Genomic DNA, 17,360 nt, shown 5'->3' on the forward strand with positions numbered 1-17,360 from the left:
AAACAATGAATTAAATTTGCAGAATCAGTGCTCAGGAGCAATAACATTACAAACAGGAAATTAGTCCAATTACAACATCCTCTGAATTATGATCTCTACTTCCTTGCTGCTTTACTTAATACCAATCACTCATTATAGCCTGCTTAATGTTGAGAGTAGTTCCAAAAACTACTACTCTGGGTCTTCTACCCCATGGAATGGAATGTGGCAGGTAAATAAACCCCTTGTGATCAGCTAGGGAAAAAGAATCGAAGACAGGACCCCAAAAGGAAGCACTTACCACCCATCATCTAACACCTCCTTTTCCTTCCCCCAGGGGTGGCCATCACAGGAATGAGGCAAAAACCCACCAGGAACCACTGTCTCCCAGCTCTCCTGGAGCCTGGCATGGACAGATCCTGTGCTGGGTGCTTTGTACTTCAGTCAGTTCAGTTCAGTCGCTCAGTTGTGTCCGATCTTTGCGACCCCATGAATCGCAGCATGCCAGGCCTCCCTGTCCATCACCATCTCCCGGAGTTCACTCAGACTCACGTCCATCGAGTCTGTGATGCCATCCAGCCATCTCATCCTCTGTCGTCCCCTTCTCCTCCTGCCCCCAATCCCTCCCATCATGAGGGTCTTTTCCAGTGAGTCAACTCTTCGCATGAGGTAGCCAAAGTATTGGAGCTTCAGCTTTAGCATCATTCCTTCCAAAGAAATCCCAGGGCTGATATCCTTCAGAATGGACTGGTTGGATCTCCTTGCAGTCCAGGGGACTCTCAAGAGTCTTCTCCAACACCACAGTTCAAAAGCATCAATTCTTCGGTGCTTGGCCTTCTTCACAGTCTAACTCACATCCATACATGACCACAGGAAAAACCATAGCCTTGTCTAGATGGACCTTAGTCAGCAAAGTAATGTCTTTGCTTTTGAATATACTATCTAGGTTGGTCATAACTTTTCTTCCAAGGAGTAAGCGTCTTTTAATTTCATGGCTGCAATCACCATCTGCAGTGATTTTGGAGCCCCCCAAAATAAAGTCTGACACTGTTTCTACCGTTTCCCCACTACTTGCCATGAAGTGATGGGACCAGATGCCATGATCTTCGTTTTCTGAATGTTGAGCTTTAAGCCAACTTTTTCCGCTTTCCTCTTTCACTTTCATCAAGAGGCTTTTTAGTTCCTCTTCACTTTCTGCCATAAGGGTGGTGTCATCTGCATATCTGAGGTTATTGAGATTTTTCCCAGCAATCTTGATTCCAGCTTGTGTTTCTTCCAGTCCAGCGTTTCTCATGATGTACTCTGCATAGAAGTTAAATAAGCAGGGTGACAATATACAGCCTCGATGTACTCCTTTTTCTATTTGGAACCAGTCTGTTGTTCCATGTCCAGTTCTAACTGTTGCTTCCTGACCTGCATTCAGGTTTCTCAAGAGGCAGGTCAGGTGGTCTGGTATTGCCATCTCTTTCAGAATTGTCCACAGTTTATTGTGATCCACACAGTCAAAGGCTTTGGCATAGTCAATAAAGCAGAAATAGATGTTTTTCTGGAACTCTCTTACTTTTTCCATGATCCAGCGGATGTTGGCAATTTGATCTCTGGTTCCTCTGCCTTTTCTAAAACCAGCTTGAACATCAGGGAGTTCACGGTTCAGGTATTGCTGAAGCCTGGCTTGGAGAATTTTGAGCATTACTTTACTAGCATGTGAGATGAGTGCAACTGTGCGGTAGTTTGAGCATTCTTTGGCATTGCCTTTCTTTGGGATTGGAATGAAAACTGACCTTTTCCAGTCCTGTGGCCACTGCTGAGTTTTCCAAATTTGCTGGCATATTGAGTGCAGCACTTTCACAGCATCATCTTTCAGGATTTGAAATAGCTCAACTGGAATTCCATCACCTCCACTAGCTTTGTTCGTAGTGATGCTTTCTAAGGCTCACTTGACTTCACATTCCAAGATGTCTGGCTTTAGATGAGTGATCACATCATCGTGATTATCTGGGTCGTGAAGATCTTTTTTGTACAGTTCTTCTGTGTATTCTTGCCACCTCTTCTTAATATCTTCTGCTTCTATTGGGTCCATACCATTTCTGTCCTTTATCGAGCCCATCTTTGCATGAAATGTTCCTTTGGTATCTCTAATTTTCTTGAAGAGATCTCTAGTCTTTCCCATTCTGTTGTTTTCCTCGATTTCTTTGCATTGATCACTGAAGAAGGCTTTCTTATCTCTTCTTTCTATTATTTGGAACTCTGTATTCAGATGCTTATATCTTTCCTTTTCTCCTTTGCTTTTCACTTCTCTTCTTTTCACAGCTATTTGTAAGGCCTCCCCAGACAGCCATTTTGCTTTTTTGCATTTCTTTTCCATGGGGATGGTCTTGATCCCTGTCTCCTGTACAATGTCATGAACCTCATTCCATAGTTCATCAGGAACTCTATCTATCAGATCTAGGCCCTTAAATCTATTTCTCACTTCCACTGTATAATCATAAGGGATTTGATTTAGGTCATACCTGAATGGTTTAGCAGTTTTCCCTACTTTCTTCAATTTGAGTCTGAATTTGGTAATAAGGAGTTCATGATCTGAGCCACAGTCAGCTCCTGGTCTTGTTTTTCTTGACTGTATAGAGCTTCTCCATCTTTGGCTGCAAAGACTATAATCAATCTGATTTCAGTGTTGACCATCTGGTGATGTCCAGATGACAGAATGTAGTCCACTGGAGAAGGGAATGGCAAGCCACTTCAGTATTCTTGCCTTGAGAACCCCATGAACAGTATGAAAAGGCAAAATAGGATACTGAAAGAGGAACTCCCCAGGTCATTAGATGCCCAATATGCTACTGGAGATCAGTGAAGAAATAACTCCAGAAAGAATGAAGGGATGGAGCCAAAACAAAAACAATACCCAGTTGCGGATGTGACTGGTGATAGAAGCAAGATCTGATGCTGTAAAGAGCAATATTACATAGGAACCTGGAATGTCAGGTCCATGAATCAAGGCAAATTGGAAGTGGTCAAACAAGAGATGGCAAGGTGAACATCGACATTCTAGGAATCAGCGAACTAAAATGGACTGGAATGGGTGAATTTAACTCAGATGACCATTATATCTACTATTGCGGGCAAGAATCCCTCAGAAGAAATGGAGTAGCCATCATGGTCAACAAAAGAGTCCGAAATGCAGTACTTGGATGCAATCTCAAAAACGACAGAATCATCTCTGTTCGTCTCCAAGGCAAACCATTCAATATCACAGTAATCCACGTCTATGCCCTAACCAGTAACGCTGAAGAAACTGACGTTGAACGGTTTTATGAAGACCTACAAGACGTTTTAGAACTAACACCCAAAAAAGATGTCCTTTTCATTATAGGGGGACTGGAATGCAAAAGTAGGAAGTCAAGAAACACCTGCAGTAACAGGCAAATTTGGCCTTGGAATGCAGAATAAAGCAGGGCAAAGACTAATAGAGTTTTGCCAAGAAAATGCACTGGTCATAGCTTTGTACTTAGCCTGGCTGAATTTGTTGCCAAGGATGAGTTACATATGTAAAGCAATAGATACAGGAGGAGGACCGTGTAGTAAGACCATGATCTAGAGGGCCCTCCCACCAACAGTGTGCCCTGCCCTTGGGATAAATTATGTCCCCTGGGGATGAACTAAATAGTCCCTCCATGTTCCCTATGAAGTTCTGATCTTCAGGGTTGAAAACCAAGCCCTGTTCCACCAGATTCACTTATTGGGTTTACCCTGACGTATAATTTATTTCTTCCTCTATATCAGAGGAAGGTTCTCACCTAGACACAAAGACAAAGGCATCCTTAGTGGAAGAGGGAAGACTTTTTTTCTTCTTTGCATGATATAAATGCTTATGCAAGGGAGGGAGTGAGCTTTAGGTTTTTGTGAGATAATTTTTTGTGCGTCTATGAGCTTCAGATCAAATTAGAGTTTTTTGTTGTGTTTTGTTTATCTTTGTTTTAAAAATCACAATGAATGGTCATTAGACTTATCATGGTGATCATTTTGAAATGTATAGAAATACCAAATCACTATGTTATACAACACTATGTTATCCTGGTATACACCAGGAATTAATATAATGTTGTAGGTCAATTATACTGCCAAAACAAACAAAAACTCATTTAAAAAAATCAGATTTGTGATTACCAAAGGCCAGAAGTGGAGGAATGGAGAAGGCAATAGCACCCCACTCCAGTACTCTTGCCTGGACGGGGGAGCCTGTTGGGCTGCCGTCTGTGGGGTCGCACAGAGTCAGACACGACTGAAGCGAGTTAGCAGCAGCAGCAGCAGCAGCAGAAGTGGAGGAAAGGAGAATTGGATGAAGGTAGTCAAAAGGTATAAACTTTCAGTTGATAAATAAGTACCTGGGAAGTAATGTACAATATGATAAATAACACTGTCATACATTATATATGGAAGTTGTTAAGAGAGTAAATCCTAATAGGTCTCATGGCAAGGAAAAAAATTTTTTTCTGTTTCTTTAATCAACCTTGTATTTATATGAGACAATGGTGTTCACTAAATTTATTGACAATTATTTCATGATATATATATAAGTCAAATCATTTTGTTGTACATCTTAAACTTACACAGTGTTATATGTCAATTATATCTTAGTAAAACTGGATAAAAAATAAAAATAAAGAAATTATGAAAGAATAATCTTAAGAATTAAAGAAAAAACAGCATAAAATAGACTTAAAAGGAGGAAAGATATACTAAAGCTAGAGGCGAAATAAATGAATCAGAAAACAAAAAATCAAGTAGATTGGAACAATAAAACCAAACCTGGTTCTTTCAAAAGAGCAATAGTATAAACAAACCTTTGGCAAATCTGATTTTAAAAGATCACACACAGATTAAAAATACAGAAGAAAGCATAACCACATATAGAGAGGCTATTTTAAAATTAGATACAAATACTGTGGCCAACATTTTGTGATAAAGTTGAAAAATCTAAGTAAAATACCCAATTTTTAAGGTAAAATTATCCAATTATTTTACCAAAGGATAAAAAATTTGAAAAGACTAATAAAAAAAAGAAGATTTGACAATGGAGGTAAAACTCTAACCAGTCTAGAGAGTTGTTTGGGCTAGTACCAAAGACTTTTTAAGTAGTAGATAGTTCCAATATTGTTAAAGTGCTGCATACACAGAAAATATGGACACGTTCTGAAATCATTCTTGTTAGTCTAACCTATTGCTGAAACCAAAACTTCGTGAGTACAGTTCAAAAAGAAAACTCACTTATAACAAGGATGCAAAAATTTGAAATAAAATATTAACAATGTGTATGTAACTACTACCTATGATGGTATGAAAATTAAGAAGAGTTTATAGCAGGAATTCAATGATTGTTCCATATTATAAAATCTATTAATGAACTTCTCTACAATAAGTAAATTAAAGGGGAAAATACCATGTAACTATCATGACATATTAAAATAGCAGGAAAGAACAAAGTTTCTAGTGCTAGGCTAAAGTTCCACCTTTGTGCCTATTCACTGTATGACTTTGGGCAACTTACTTAATCTAAGTTTCATTTCCTCATTAGTAGAATGAAAGGTTTTTTGGTTGGGTGTTTCTTTTTTTTTTTTTTGGTGGAGGGGGCAGCAAGCTATACCATGTGGCAGATGGGATCTTAGTTCCCAGACCAGGGATTGAACCCAAGTCCTCTTCAGTCAAAGCATAGAGTCCTAGCCACTGGACCACTGGGAAGTTCCTAGAATGAGAGATTTTACTGGAGATTAAATGAGATAATCCTATCAAAATTTTTGAATCCCTCCCCCTAAAATAAAAATTATGATGAGAATGTTTTTATTAAAGAGAGGAATGACTATGTCATCCTTAGTAAGGTTTTCATTTTCCCCTTCTCTTATTTCCTTTTGACATTGTTTTCCAGACATCTTGAAGGCAAACTATCACTGTGAGTCTTTGTTTTCCTAATCATCTTGTTTCTCTTTTCTATTAGGAACAATCTCCTCCTTTGCCCTTTTGCATAAACACTAGATTATTAAAAATTAAGATCTGGTCCTAAATCAGTCAAGTGGTTAAATGTCCGGGTGAGAATTTGTGGAGGAACAATAGTAAAAGCCATTGGAAGGGCTCCCCATTGACTAAATCAGCAGTCAGAGAAGCCTGCTAAGAGCCTTGAAAAAGAGTATAATCCGGAACTGCCAACATAGTATATGGCCTCCTTGTCTTTCTTTCTCTTTTTCTCTTCTATGAGTATTTCCTATGTTCCAGAGGTTCTGTGAATTCAACCCCCAAACAATTGGTTGAAAGATCCCTCCTAAAGATAAGAATTGACTCCATTTTTCTCTACCGTTTCAACTGCTGACACAAATGTTGTTTGTTAACCATGGATCCTCTTTTATTGTCCAGAACTTCATACTGCTGTCCCTCTATTAACTGGAACAGTGTACCAGCTAGTATAGAGATGGGAAGATGAATTAACATGGACAGGACATCAGACTGAATACGTCTGTTTGTATCCAGAGCAGCAATTAGCTACACCAGTTTATCAGCATCCACACCTCATTAATCTTCTGCCTGATGGTAAATGTCGGGAGATAACTGTGGGCATGGCTCAGGCAGGAAAGAATCTGCCTGCAATGGAGGAAACCAGGGTTCTATCCTTGGGTGGGGAAGACACCCTGGAAGAAAATGGCAACCCACACCAGTATACTTGCCTGGAAAAGTCCATGGACAGAGGAGCCTGGTGGGCTGCAGTCCATGGGGTCGCAAAGAGTTGGACATGACTGAGCAACTAAGCACACACACACAGCTGAGGTCACACAAAATGAAGTTCTTTCTTTTAGAATTCTACCTGGTCCATTGAACTTTTTTTTCTTAAATTAAGTAGGATTCTGAGCTAAATGAAACTCAAGTGACTATGTGACATTGAAATTTTAAACAATTTGAACCTGATTCAACAGTTATATATTAATAAGATCCAAAACAATTGATAATAAAGCAACTTGAATAGTGGCTGAATGTGAAAATATATGTAAGTTGAAAGAAGAAAGGAGAGGAGACAAAGAAAAATTGAGAGAAGGAAAGAGTAAATATTTGTGAAGTAGGGTGGAAACTAAAGGCTTTATGGAAAGTGATTCACTCTCAAGCTTCCACAAATCTGCCCAAAACACAATCTACAATGCCAGAATCTACAAGGAATTATCGACACATCTACAAGAAACAATATCCAGATACTATGCCAGCCACCTTCCCTTGGATCTGTATATTATTCATAAACTGAATCTTCATGGCAGAGAAAAAATAGTCTTTTGCCATTTATTAAACAATAGGAAAATATAGACTTACAAATTCATAAATATTTTTTAAAGATAGAAACTAGGAGGTTGGGATTAACATACACACACTGGTATATATAAAATAATCAACAGAGAACTCTCCTCAGTACTCTACAATAAATGATATAGGGAAAAGATCTGAAAAAGGATATATGTATAACTAAATCACTTGGCTGTACACCTGAAACCAACACAACATTGTTAGTCAACTATACTCCAATATAAAATTTTTTAAAAATTTAAATACAATAAAAATAAAAGTAACAAAAAAACAGATATGTGACAGAGTGGAAGGATACCAACTACTACAGTTCTTCTGCAGAACAACCTAGAAATCCGTGTCTAAAGCCTTCAGAATATTTATATTGTTTGACCTAGTTCTAAACCTTGAAGCCATTAAGCTATGTGAAATAAGCCAGTCGCAAAAGGACAAATACTATATAATTCTATCTATAAGAAAAGTTATGACCAACCTATATAGCATATTCAAAAGCAGACATTACTTTGCCGACTAAGGTCTGTCTAGTCAAGGCTATGGTTTTTCCTGTGGTCATGTATGGATGTGAGAGTTGGACTGTGAAGAAGGCTGAGTGCCAAAGAATTGATGCTTTTGAACTGTGGTGTTGGAGAAGACTCTTGAGAGTCCCTTGGACTGCAAGGAGATCCAACCAGTCCATTCTGAAGGAGATCAACCCTGGGATTTCTTTGGAAGGACTGATGCTAAAGCTGAAACTCCAGTATTTTGGCCACCTCATGCGAAGAGTTGACTCATTGGAAAAGACCCTGATGCTGGGAGGGATTGGGGGCAGGAGGAGAAGGGGACGACAGAGGATGAGATGGCTGGATGGCATCACGGACTCAATGGACATGAGTCTGAGTGAACTCCGGGAGGTGGTGATGGACAGGGAGGCCTGGCATGCTGCGATTCATGGGGTCGCAAAGAGTCGGACATGACTGAGCGACTGAACTGAACTGAACTGAACTGAACTGAACTGATCTATCTGAGGTACCCATAGCAGTCATATTCATAGAGACAGAAAGTAGAACTGTGGCTGCCAGGGCTGGGGGAGGAGAGAAGGAAGGGTTATTATCTAATGCACAAAGTTGCAATTTGAGAAGATTAAAAACTTCTAGAGAAGGATGGTGACGGTTGCACAACAACATGAACTTACTTAATACCACTGAACTGTATACTTAAAAATGGTTAAAGTGATAACTTTTATGTTATACATATTTTACCACAGTTTAAAAATGCTTGTGAATATTTAGCAACAGGAAAAATGGTCAACATGGGATAAATAGAATCAAATATTCTTCAGATTGTCTGCAAAAATCATTGTAAGCTCATGTAAGAAAGAAAAGATCAGAAGGGTATTCCAAAGCAGAAAATGCTAGTAGACATTATTTCTAGGTGAGATTATGAGTGATTTTCTTTTTCCTATTTGTCTGTATTTTTTAAGTGTTCTAAATAAATATACAGTATATTTATAACTAGAAAAATAAATTAAAAGCCCACCCCACACATCTCTATCCTCTTACCCTGCTTCATTATTATAGTAATGGCACTAATTACTGCCTGAAAGTATGTTGCATATTTATTTGCTTCCTTGCCATAGTTTGTTTCTCCAGCTATGATGTAAGTTCTAAAAGATCAGAGGTGCCTGTGTCCTTAATTCTTGAAAAGTTTTTGGCACTTAATGAACACTCCATAAATATAAAGTGAAGGAGAATAAGTCAATGAATGAATGGATGAGGGAAAGAACAGAAAAACAGTCATCCTCAGGCATGGACAGTGGCATTCCTTCGTACTGTGCCCCTAGGCCAAGCTTCTGGGGTAGTGAACCTCTTCCCCACTCCATCTGTAACTTCCTCAGGATTGGAGGAAGGGTTTTCTCCAGGTTAAGCATCATCAGAATGAAATAAAACCTGAAATGTGCCCAAATTAGGGTTAAAAGGGTAGGAAGTAATCTAGAAACCTCTTAAAGATTATCTTTACTTAAAGGATAGCTGAAGGGTCTGATGATGTAAAAGAAAAGGGAAAATATAGCCATTTCCAAATCCTGGAAAGCAGTCAGGTAGAGCCATGCATTTATTCCATAAATATCCATTGAGCCTCTTCCAGGTGCCAAGAACTGAAATAGGCACCAAGAATACAGGGTGGATGAGTGGGGAAGAATCAGACTTCATCTGTTTAATTCCTGAGGGAGTCCCAAAGATCAGTGAGAAGTTTGGAAAGACAGATTTGAATGCATTGTAAACAAGTCCACAACAGCCTTTCTTAAAGTTCATTTCATGGAACCCCAAAGACACATGGAGTGTTTATTTATGTTACATAAAAAAAAGAATTATGGGGCCAAATAAATTTAGAGAATCTTGAGGAAGTTAACACTTTTTAATCTACAGCACAGGACTTCTCAGGGTTTTTAATACTGTGACTCTCATAAAGAGCATATGATTCCTTTCCCCAAATCTTTTGGTTAAGAGGACTATTTTTCCAGGCCTTGAATTGCATGGGACGAGCATCAAGAAAAGTTATCCTCTCTTTATAATGGAAATGGTGACCAGCTACCATGGAAGCAGACAGGCACTGAGGAGTGCACATTGGCACCACACACCACAGATGCCCAAGTCTTCATTCTGAACCATATTGATTCATATCAATCCAGTCTTCTCACTTCATGCCCCTCACCTCATGATTTTCCCAGTTACCAGTCTCAGCACTCAGCACTCCCCGTTCCATGCCTGCTTTGATTTTGGCCTTAAAGAACCATACCTTGTGCTTCTGCTTCTGACTTGCACTCTGTGTAATAAGAACTCTGGTTCTTTCCCTAAGCTTCCTGGGGCCACTCTGGGTAAAGCTCTACTGGTTCAACTCTTCCATCCAGCTCACTATACGTGGAGGAGAGAGATGCAGACAAGGAGTAGACAGCTTCTTGTGTCAGGGATGCCATAAATGGGACAAGCTTGGGCTTATTGATTTGAAAAGTTTTTTCCTGTTACTTTCAGAGACTTCTTCAACAGGTCTGAGATCCTGTAATGTCCTATTTCTAGATAATATTTTAAATACTTCTAGTATCTGGGATACTCAGCGATTCATGCAAAGAAATAGAGGAAAATAATAGAATGGGAAAGACTAGAGATCTCTTCAAGAAAATTAGAGATACCAAGGGAATATCTCATGCAAAGATGGGCTCGATAAAAGACATAAATGGTATGGACGTAAAAGAAGCAGAAGATATTAAGAAGAGGTGGCAAGAATACACAGAAGAACTGTACAAAAAAGATCTTCATGACCCAGATAATCATGATGGTGTGATCACTCATCTAGAGCCAGACATCCTGGAATGTGAAGTCAAGTGGGCCTTAGAAAGCATCACTACGAACAAAGCTAGTAGAGGTGATGGCATTCCAGCTGAGCGATTTCAAATCCTGAAAGATGATGCTGTGAAAGTGCTGCACTCAATATGCCAGCAAATTTGGAAAACTCAGCAGTGGCCACAGGACTGGAAAAGGTCAGTTTTCATTCCAATCCCAAAGAAAAGCAATGTCAAAGAATGCTCAAACTACCACACAATTGCACTCATCTCACACACTAGTAAAGTAATGCTCAAAATTCTCCAAGCCAGGCTTCAGCAATACATGAACCATGAACTTCCTGATGTTCAAGCTGGTTTTAGAAAAGGCAGAGATCAAATTGCCAACATCCGCTGGATCCTGGAAAAAGCAAGAGAGTTCCAGAAAAACATCTATTTCTGCTTTATTGACTATGCCAAAGCCTTTGACTGTGTGGATCACAATAAACTGTGGAAAATTTTGAAAGAGATGACAATACCAGACCACCTGACCTGCCTCTTGAGAAATCTGTATGCAGGTCAGGAAGCAACAGTTAGAACCGGACATGGAACAACAGACTGGTTCCAAATAGGAAAAGGAGTACGTCAAGGCTGTATATTGTCACCCTGCTTATTTAACGTATATGCAGAGTACATCATGAGAAACGCTGGGCTGGAAGAAGCACAAGCTGGAATTAACACTGCCAGGAGAAATATCAATAACCTTATATATTCAGATGACACCACCCTATGGCAGAAAGTGAAGAGGAGCTAAAAAGCCTCTTGACGAAAGTGAAAGAGGAGAGTGAAAAAGTTGGCTTAAAGCTCAACATTCAGAAAACGAAGATCACAGCATCTGGTCCCATCAACTTCATGGGAAATAGATGGGGAAACAGTGGAAACAGTGTCAGACTTTATTTTGGGGGGCTCCAAAATCACTGCAGATGGTGACTGCAGCCGTGAAATTAAAAGACACTTACTCTTTGGAAGAAAAGTTATGACCAACCTACATAGCATATTGAAAAGCAGAGACATTACTTTGCCAACAAAGGTCCGTCTAGTCAAGGCTATGGTTTTTCCAGTGGTCACGTATGGATGTGAGAGTTGGACTGTGAAGAAAGCCGAGTGCGGAAGAATTGATGCTTTTGAACTGTGGTGTTGGAGAAGACTCTTGAGAGTCCCTTGGACTGCAAGGAAATCCAACCAGTCCATCCTAAAGGAGATCAGCCCTGGGTGTTCTTTGGAAGGAATGATACTAAAGCTGAAACTCCAGTACTTTGGCCACCTCACGCAAAGAGTTGACTCATTGGAAAAGACTCTGATGCTGGGAGGGATTGGGGGCAGGAGGAGAAGGGGACGACAGAGGATGAGATGGCTGGATGGCATCACCGACTCGATGGACGTGAGTCTGAGTGAACTCCGGGAGACAGGGAGGCCTGGCGTGCTGCGATTCATGGGGTTGCAAAGCGTCGGACGCGACTGAGCGACTGGACTGAACTGAAGTGTCTGGGAAAGCAGTCGCTTCTCTGCCTGCGTCATCTTATCAGCTCTCACATGAAATGCAGATGCTCTGCTGCACAGTGGAGAAATCCTTCACATGATGAGTCAGAACCGCTCACAATGTCACTGGGCTTTGTTCTACCTTCCAGCCTTACGAATAAAAACCCACAGTGCCTTTGAAGCCTTGCATGGAACTCCTGCAGGGAGAAACTCTTGTGACTTTAGACTATAGCCCTCCAAGCTTGTCAGATTTGTTCTCTTACCTTGTAACTTGGGTTCTCATTCCAAAATCCAGTGATCTCATTGATTGCAGCACTTCAATACAGCCCATGTACTGGAATAAGAGAAAAAAAAAAAAAGAAGAACAAGTAGGAAAAATGGCACAAAAATAGTTCTCAGCATCAGAGGTGTTTTCCTGGAAAACACCTAAATCAGTTCCTGATAGCAAATCACATTTGCACATTCCGCCTACCATTGATATTTCTGACCATTAATGGACACATACCTTAAGCTTCAGTTCAGTTATAAAACATCAGCTAAATCCAAATTATTCATATGGTATCAGGAAAACGGCTGTCATCCCTGACAAATGTGAGCTCAGGGATATGAGAGCTTGGGCTCTGGGGCCAGCCTGTGTGAACTGGAATCCTGGCTCTGCCAGTTATTAGTGATGGAGCTTCAGCAAGTTACTCAATTTCTCTAGTTTTCTGCTAGTTTTGCCACTAGCAACATAGGGATACAATTGTTGTGAGAGTTTAATTATTTAATCATTTCCTAAGGTGTTCTAAGAGCAGCGCATGGTACATGTGGATGCTCAAATATCAGAGGAAGCAAAACTAAATGTGAGACAAATAATACAGAAGTATCAAGTATTTAGGGAGATAAAATAAGCATATAAATGCAGATAAACCCAAAGCTGAGTAACATAAGAAAATTCTACTTTTTGCAACCTCATTTATTCAGAGGATTCAAGGAAAGAATAAGTCATGTCCTACACCAGGAAGGAGTAAATCTAGCTTGAACATAGAGTGTTGGAAAAGGCACTGAGGCTCATAAAGCTAAAAGACAGTTAGTATATTTACATTTAATGCGGCAAAAGCGGGATTACTCTGTGTTTGAGACGCTTCATGTCAGCAGCAGTAGGAAGGTGGGTCAATAGCAAGGGAGTAAGTGAGGCTGCTCCTCTGAGAAGTAACAAAAGCTCACCCTGAGGAGGGATGGTGGGAAGGAGGGGACAGATTCAAGTGACATCTCGGAAATACACACTACACAATCTGGCAGTTGATTTGATCTAGAGAATAAGAAAGAAGGATGAGTCAAGGATGACTCAGACGTTTCCAGCCAGGGTAGCAGGGGAAACAGTGATTCCATTAACAGAGAGAAGAAAGCCAGGAGAAGGGAAGATGAGGTGATTTGGGACCTGTTCACTGAACGACACTGGTGGGGTATCCAGGAAACAGCAAGTTGAGAGTTAAAAACTGGATTCTGGAATCATGGGGAGGCATTAAGCCTAGGGAGGGAGGCTTAGTAGTCGTGCATGTAGCTCTGCCCGGTGAGCCTGTGGGAGTAATCCTCTTAGCACAGCCTCAGTTGATGAGGGAGAGTGTTTTTCTCTGGGAATGAGCTCGGAAATGCGATGAGAGCCAAGCGGTCTGATTGAAAGTGATCTGTCGGCTCCTTGAAAATGATCTGCTTCCTGTTTAGCTTTCCCTTGGAAGCCTTCTAGCCTCCTTCTGCTTGTGGAATGATGGCGGGAGCTGGGGGTGCCTCTCCAGACACTCTTGGAGTATTTCTCCGAGTATTTCTCAGCGAATTCTGTACATTTCGCATCCTAAGAGCAGGTCAGTGCACCAAGTGTTGTCTAGAGCCTCGTGTAAGGGAGAGTTTGCTGGTCAAGACAATTGCCAGCCGGGTTCCTGCGCCTCACATTCTTCATGGGAGCTCTAGTATTGACACCTAAACCCTGTGTTTTCTGGCTCTGTCACCCTGCTCCTGTGCACTTTGCTGCCATACTGGCCTTCCTTCTATTCCTCAAATACAGCCAACTCTTTCCAAACACAGGGCCTTTGCACTAGCTGTTCCATTGCTAGCTCTGCCTAGATCCTCCCCACTGCTCTGTAAGACTGACTCCTTTTTCTCCTTCAGGTTTTAATTCAGATGTCACTGACTCAGAGACCCTTCCTAGCACCCTTCATCACAGCCCCCCATTTGTCATCATGCCACTAATAATCAAGTTTACTTGTTAACTTATTACCTATCTTCATTCCCTTGACTGTAAACATCATAAGAGCAAGGACCATGATCACCATGGAATTCCGAACACCCAGGACAGTGCCTGGGCCACAGAAGGTACCCAATAACTACTGGATGAAGGAGTGCAAGAGGCTTCTACTGTTCAGCTCCAACAGTAGTTTAAAATGAGCAGAGGGAGGTGAATTTCTCACTGTTTGTTCTCTCCATCCTGGAGGATGAGGAAGGAGTATGGCAGAACTGAGGTCTCAGAAAGAGTCTTGAGGGAAAGGTGGGGAGAAAGGGCCTGACTCCCCAGGTGTTCCAGGCATGGGGAGAACCCTGAGTGATAGAGCTGACAGGAGGGAGAAACGAGGCAAAGTGTGAAAGCTGGGGCAGAGGGGCTCTGAGCCTCAACAGCTCAGGGAGGGAAGGTGTCAAATGGGGTAGTTCTCAGCCCAGTGATGTGAGTCGCCGACTGGGGGATTCGGGTTAACAAGGGAAGAGGCTTTTAGTGGAGAGGAGGAGAGGAGGACAGAGAAAGAGGGAATCTTCCAAGCTTTATTCCTCATTTTTGACTGGAGTTTATCCCGGCGTGCTGCAGTTCGTGGGGTCGCAAAGAGTCAGACACGACTGAGCGTCTGAACTGAACTGAAGTTGCTTTACAATGTTGTATTAGTTTCTGCTGTGCAGTAAAGTGAGCTAGCTATACATAGGCATCTACCCCCTCTTTTCTGGATTTCCTTCCCATTTAGGTCGCCACAGAGCAGTGAATAAAGTTCCCTGTGCTATACAGTAGGTTCTCACTAGCTATCTGTTTTATCCACAGTTGTGTATAAATGTAAGGTTTTGCTTTTAATCACTCTTCATGGTGAAAGCCACCTCCGTCCTGTCCTTCTAGGGCAGCCCCAGGAGTTGTTTCCAAACCACCCCCCTTCACCGAAACCTCTGTTTTGCTTCACATACTTGTCTGTCAGCAACGGCACACCTTCTGCTGGCCTCGCTGCAGGAAACGTGAGTCACAGTCTGAGACGATCGTGACAAGGAGCGCATTCCCCATCCACCCCGGGCAGGTGAGGTGGAAGGCACTCGGGGTGATGTGAAGGGAGAAAACCAATGCCCGCTGTTTGTCCACAATGACTCTGAAGCCCAGATGCACCTGGTCCTCCCACTGACTCACTCAGCCCATTTCTCAGAAACCATCGCTGTGAAGAAGCAGGGAGGGCACGGTGCATAAAAGGACTGTCAGCATCTGTGTTTAGGTACCTGACTGAACAAGCGGAAAGTGGCTGAATGTCCAGGCCTGAGGGAGCAAGAGTTTGGTTTGTTGATGTCAGTATAAACTAACCCTGCCTCTCAATCATGTACTAAGTATAGGTCTGCAAAGACACAGTCTCTGTTCTCAAGAAACCTAGCCCCATGAGAATAGGACAACCATGAAAGAGATGATTTATCTTTTCTTTCTATGAGGTTAGTCATGGTTAATTCCATTTAATAGATGAAGAAATTAAGCCCTATTAATGGGAAATGGCTGGCTCAATTTCACTTATTCAGGGAGACTGAATCAGGGCTTATTCTGGAGGCCGCAGTCCGTTTCTGAGAACCTGTGTGTGAGCCTTGTGGGACAGGAAAATTGAAAAGAGAGGAGGTCATCCAGCTGCCCCCTCTGCCTCTTCCTTTGGTCTTCCCAGGTGGGAAAGAAGGTGACCCACCTGGGGGCCCCGTGGTAAGAGTAGGCATGAATCCAAGCTCTTCCGGGGCCAGCAGGATGTGGCACCCGAGACAGAAGACACACCCTAAAACCTGGCCCAGTGATGGGGAGAGGACACTGAAGACCTTTATTCAGGTATCAGGGGTGGTAAGAACGTGACAGCACTCAGACAACCTCTCCATTCAGCACCTGATGGATGGCTCACCTAGATCCCAGCTCACGCACTCCCTTCTTGCCTCAGGGCAGTCATAATATTTTTGTACTGTCTGAGCTTAAACCACTTGTTTCTAAGGAGAAGTGAACAGTCTATTCATGGCCTGTGTATCTTGGGCTTTGCATTCCAGAGAAGAAATTATTACTGGGGTTTTCAGAGAACAGGAATGAGAGCTGGTTTGTGGGAACTTTTCATCCTGACTCTTACAGAATGATGACCTTCAAGGATCTAAAGAAAAAGGATATATATTCTTATATCCTCAGAAAGAATGTCTGAAGGATACATATTACCTCTGGGAATGGAAGAGAGGCAAACTTTTACTTTTTACTTTACATTTTTGTATTGTTTGTGTTTGAAAAAAATAAGTAAGTGGTATAATTTTAGAGTTTAAAAATTAAATAAAGTCTACCACTTAACCTCTTGGAATCACAATTTATTAATTACCAAGTAAGGAAAATTCTGAAAGACATGGGAATCCCAGACCACCTAACCTGCCTCTTGAGAAATCTGTATGCAGGTCAGGAAGCAACAGTTAGAACTGGACATGGAACAACAGACTGGTTCCAAATAGGAAAAGGAGTACGTCAAGGCTGTATATTCCCACCCTGCTTATTTAACTTATATGCAGAGTACATCATGAGAAACGCTGGACTGGAAGAAACACAAGCTGGAATCAAGATTGCTGGGAGAAATATCAATAACCTCAGATATGCAGATAAAGTTGGCTTAAAGCTCAACATTCAGAAAACGAAGATCATGGCATCCGGTCCCATCACTCCATGGGAAATAGATGGAGAAACAGTGGAAACAGTGTCAGACTTTATTTTGGGGGGGCTCCAAAATCACTGCAGATGGTGATTGCAGCCATGAAATTAAAAGACGCTTACTCCTTGGAAGAAAAGTTATGACCAACCTAGATAGCATATTCAAAAGCAGAGATGTTACTTTGCCAACTAAGGTCCATCTAGTCAAGGCTATGGTTTTTCCAGTAGTCATGTATGGATGTGAGAGTTGGACTGTGAAGAAGGCTGAGCACCGAAGAACTGATGCTTTTGAACTGTGGT

General features: G+C 41.5%; 1 protein-coding gene across 1 annotated transcript in view; it reads right to left on the reverse strand.

Moving 5' to 3' along the window:
* SHC4 (SHC adaptor protein 4) overlaps nucleotides 1-17,360 on the reverse strand; it is a 133,839-nt gene that overhangs the window by 74,176 nt on the left and 42,303 nt on the right. The window contains exon 2 of the mRNA XM_040226474.1: nucleotides 12,406-12,476. Within this exon, the coding sequence (XP_040082408.1) occupies nucleotides 12,406-12,476 (71 nt within the window). The remainder of the gene's footprint in view (nucleotides 1-12,405; nucleotides 12,477-17,360) is intronic.

The sequence above is a fragment of the Oryx dammah genome, unplaced genomic scaffold, assembly GCF_014754425.2.
Source record: "Oryx dammah isolate SB20612 unplaced genomic scaffold, SCBI_Odam_1.1 HiC_scaffold_26, whole genome shotgun sequence".
In the NCBI taxonomy this organism is placed as follows: domain Eukaryota; kingdom Metazoa; phylum Chordata; class Mammalia; order Artiodactyla; family Bovidae; genus Oryx; species Oryx dammah.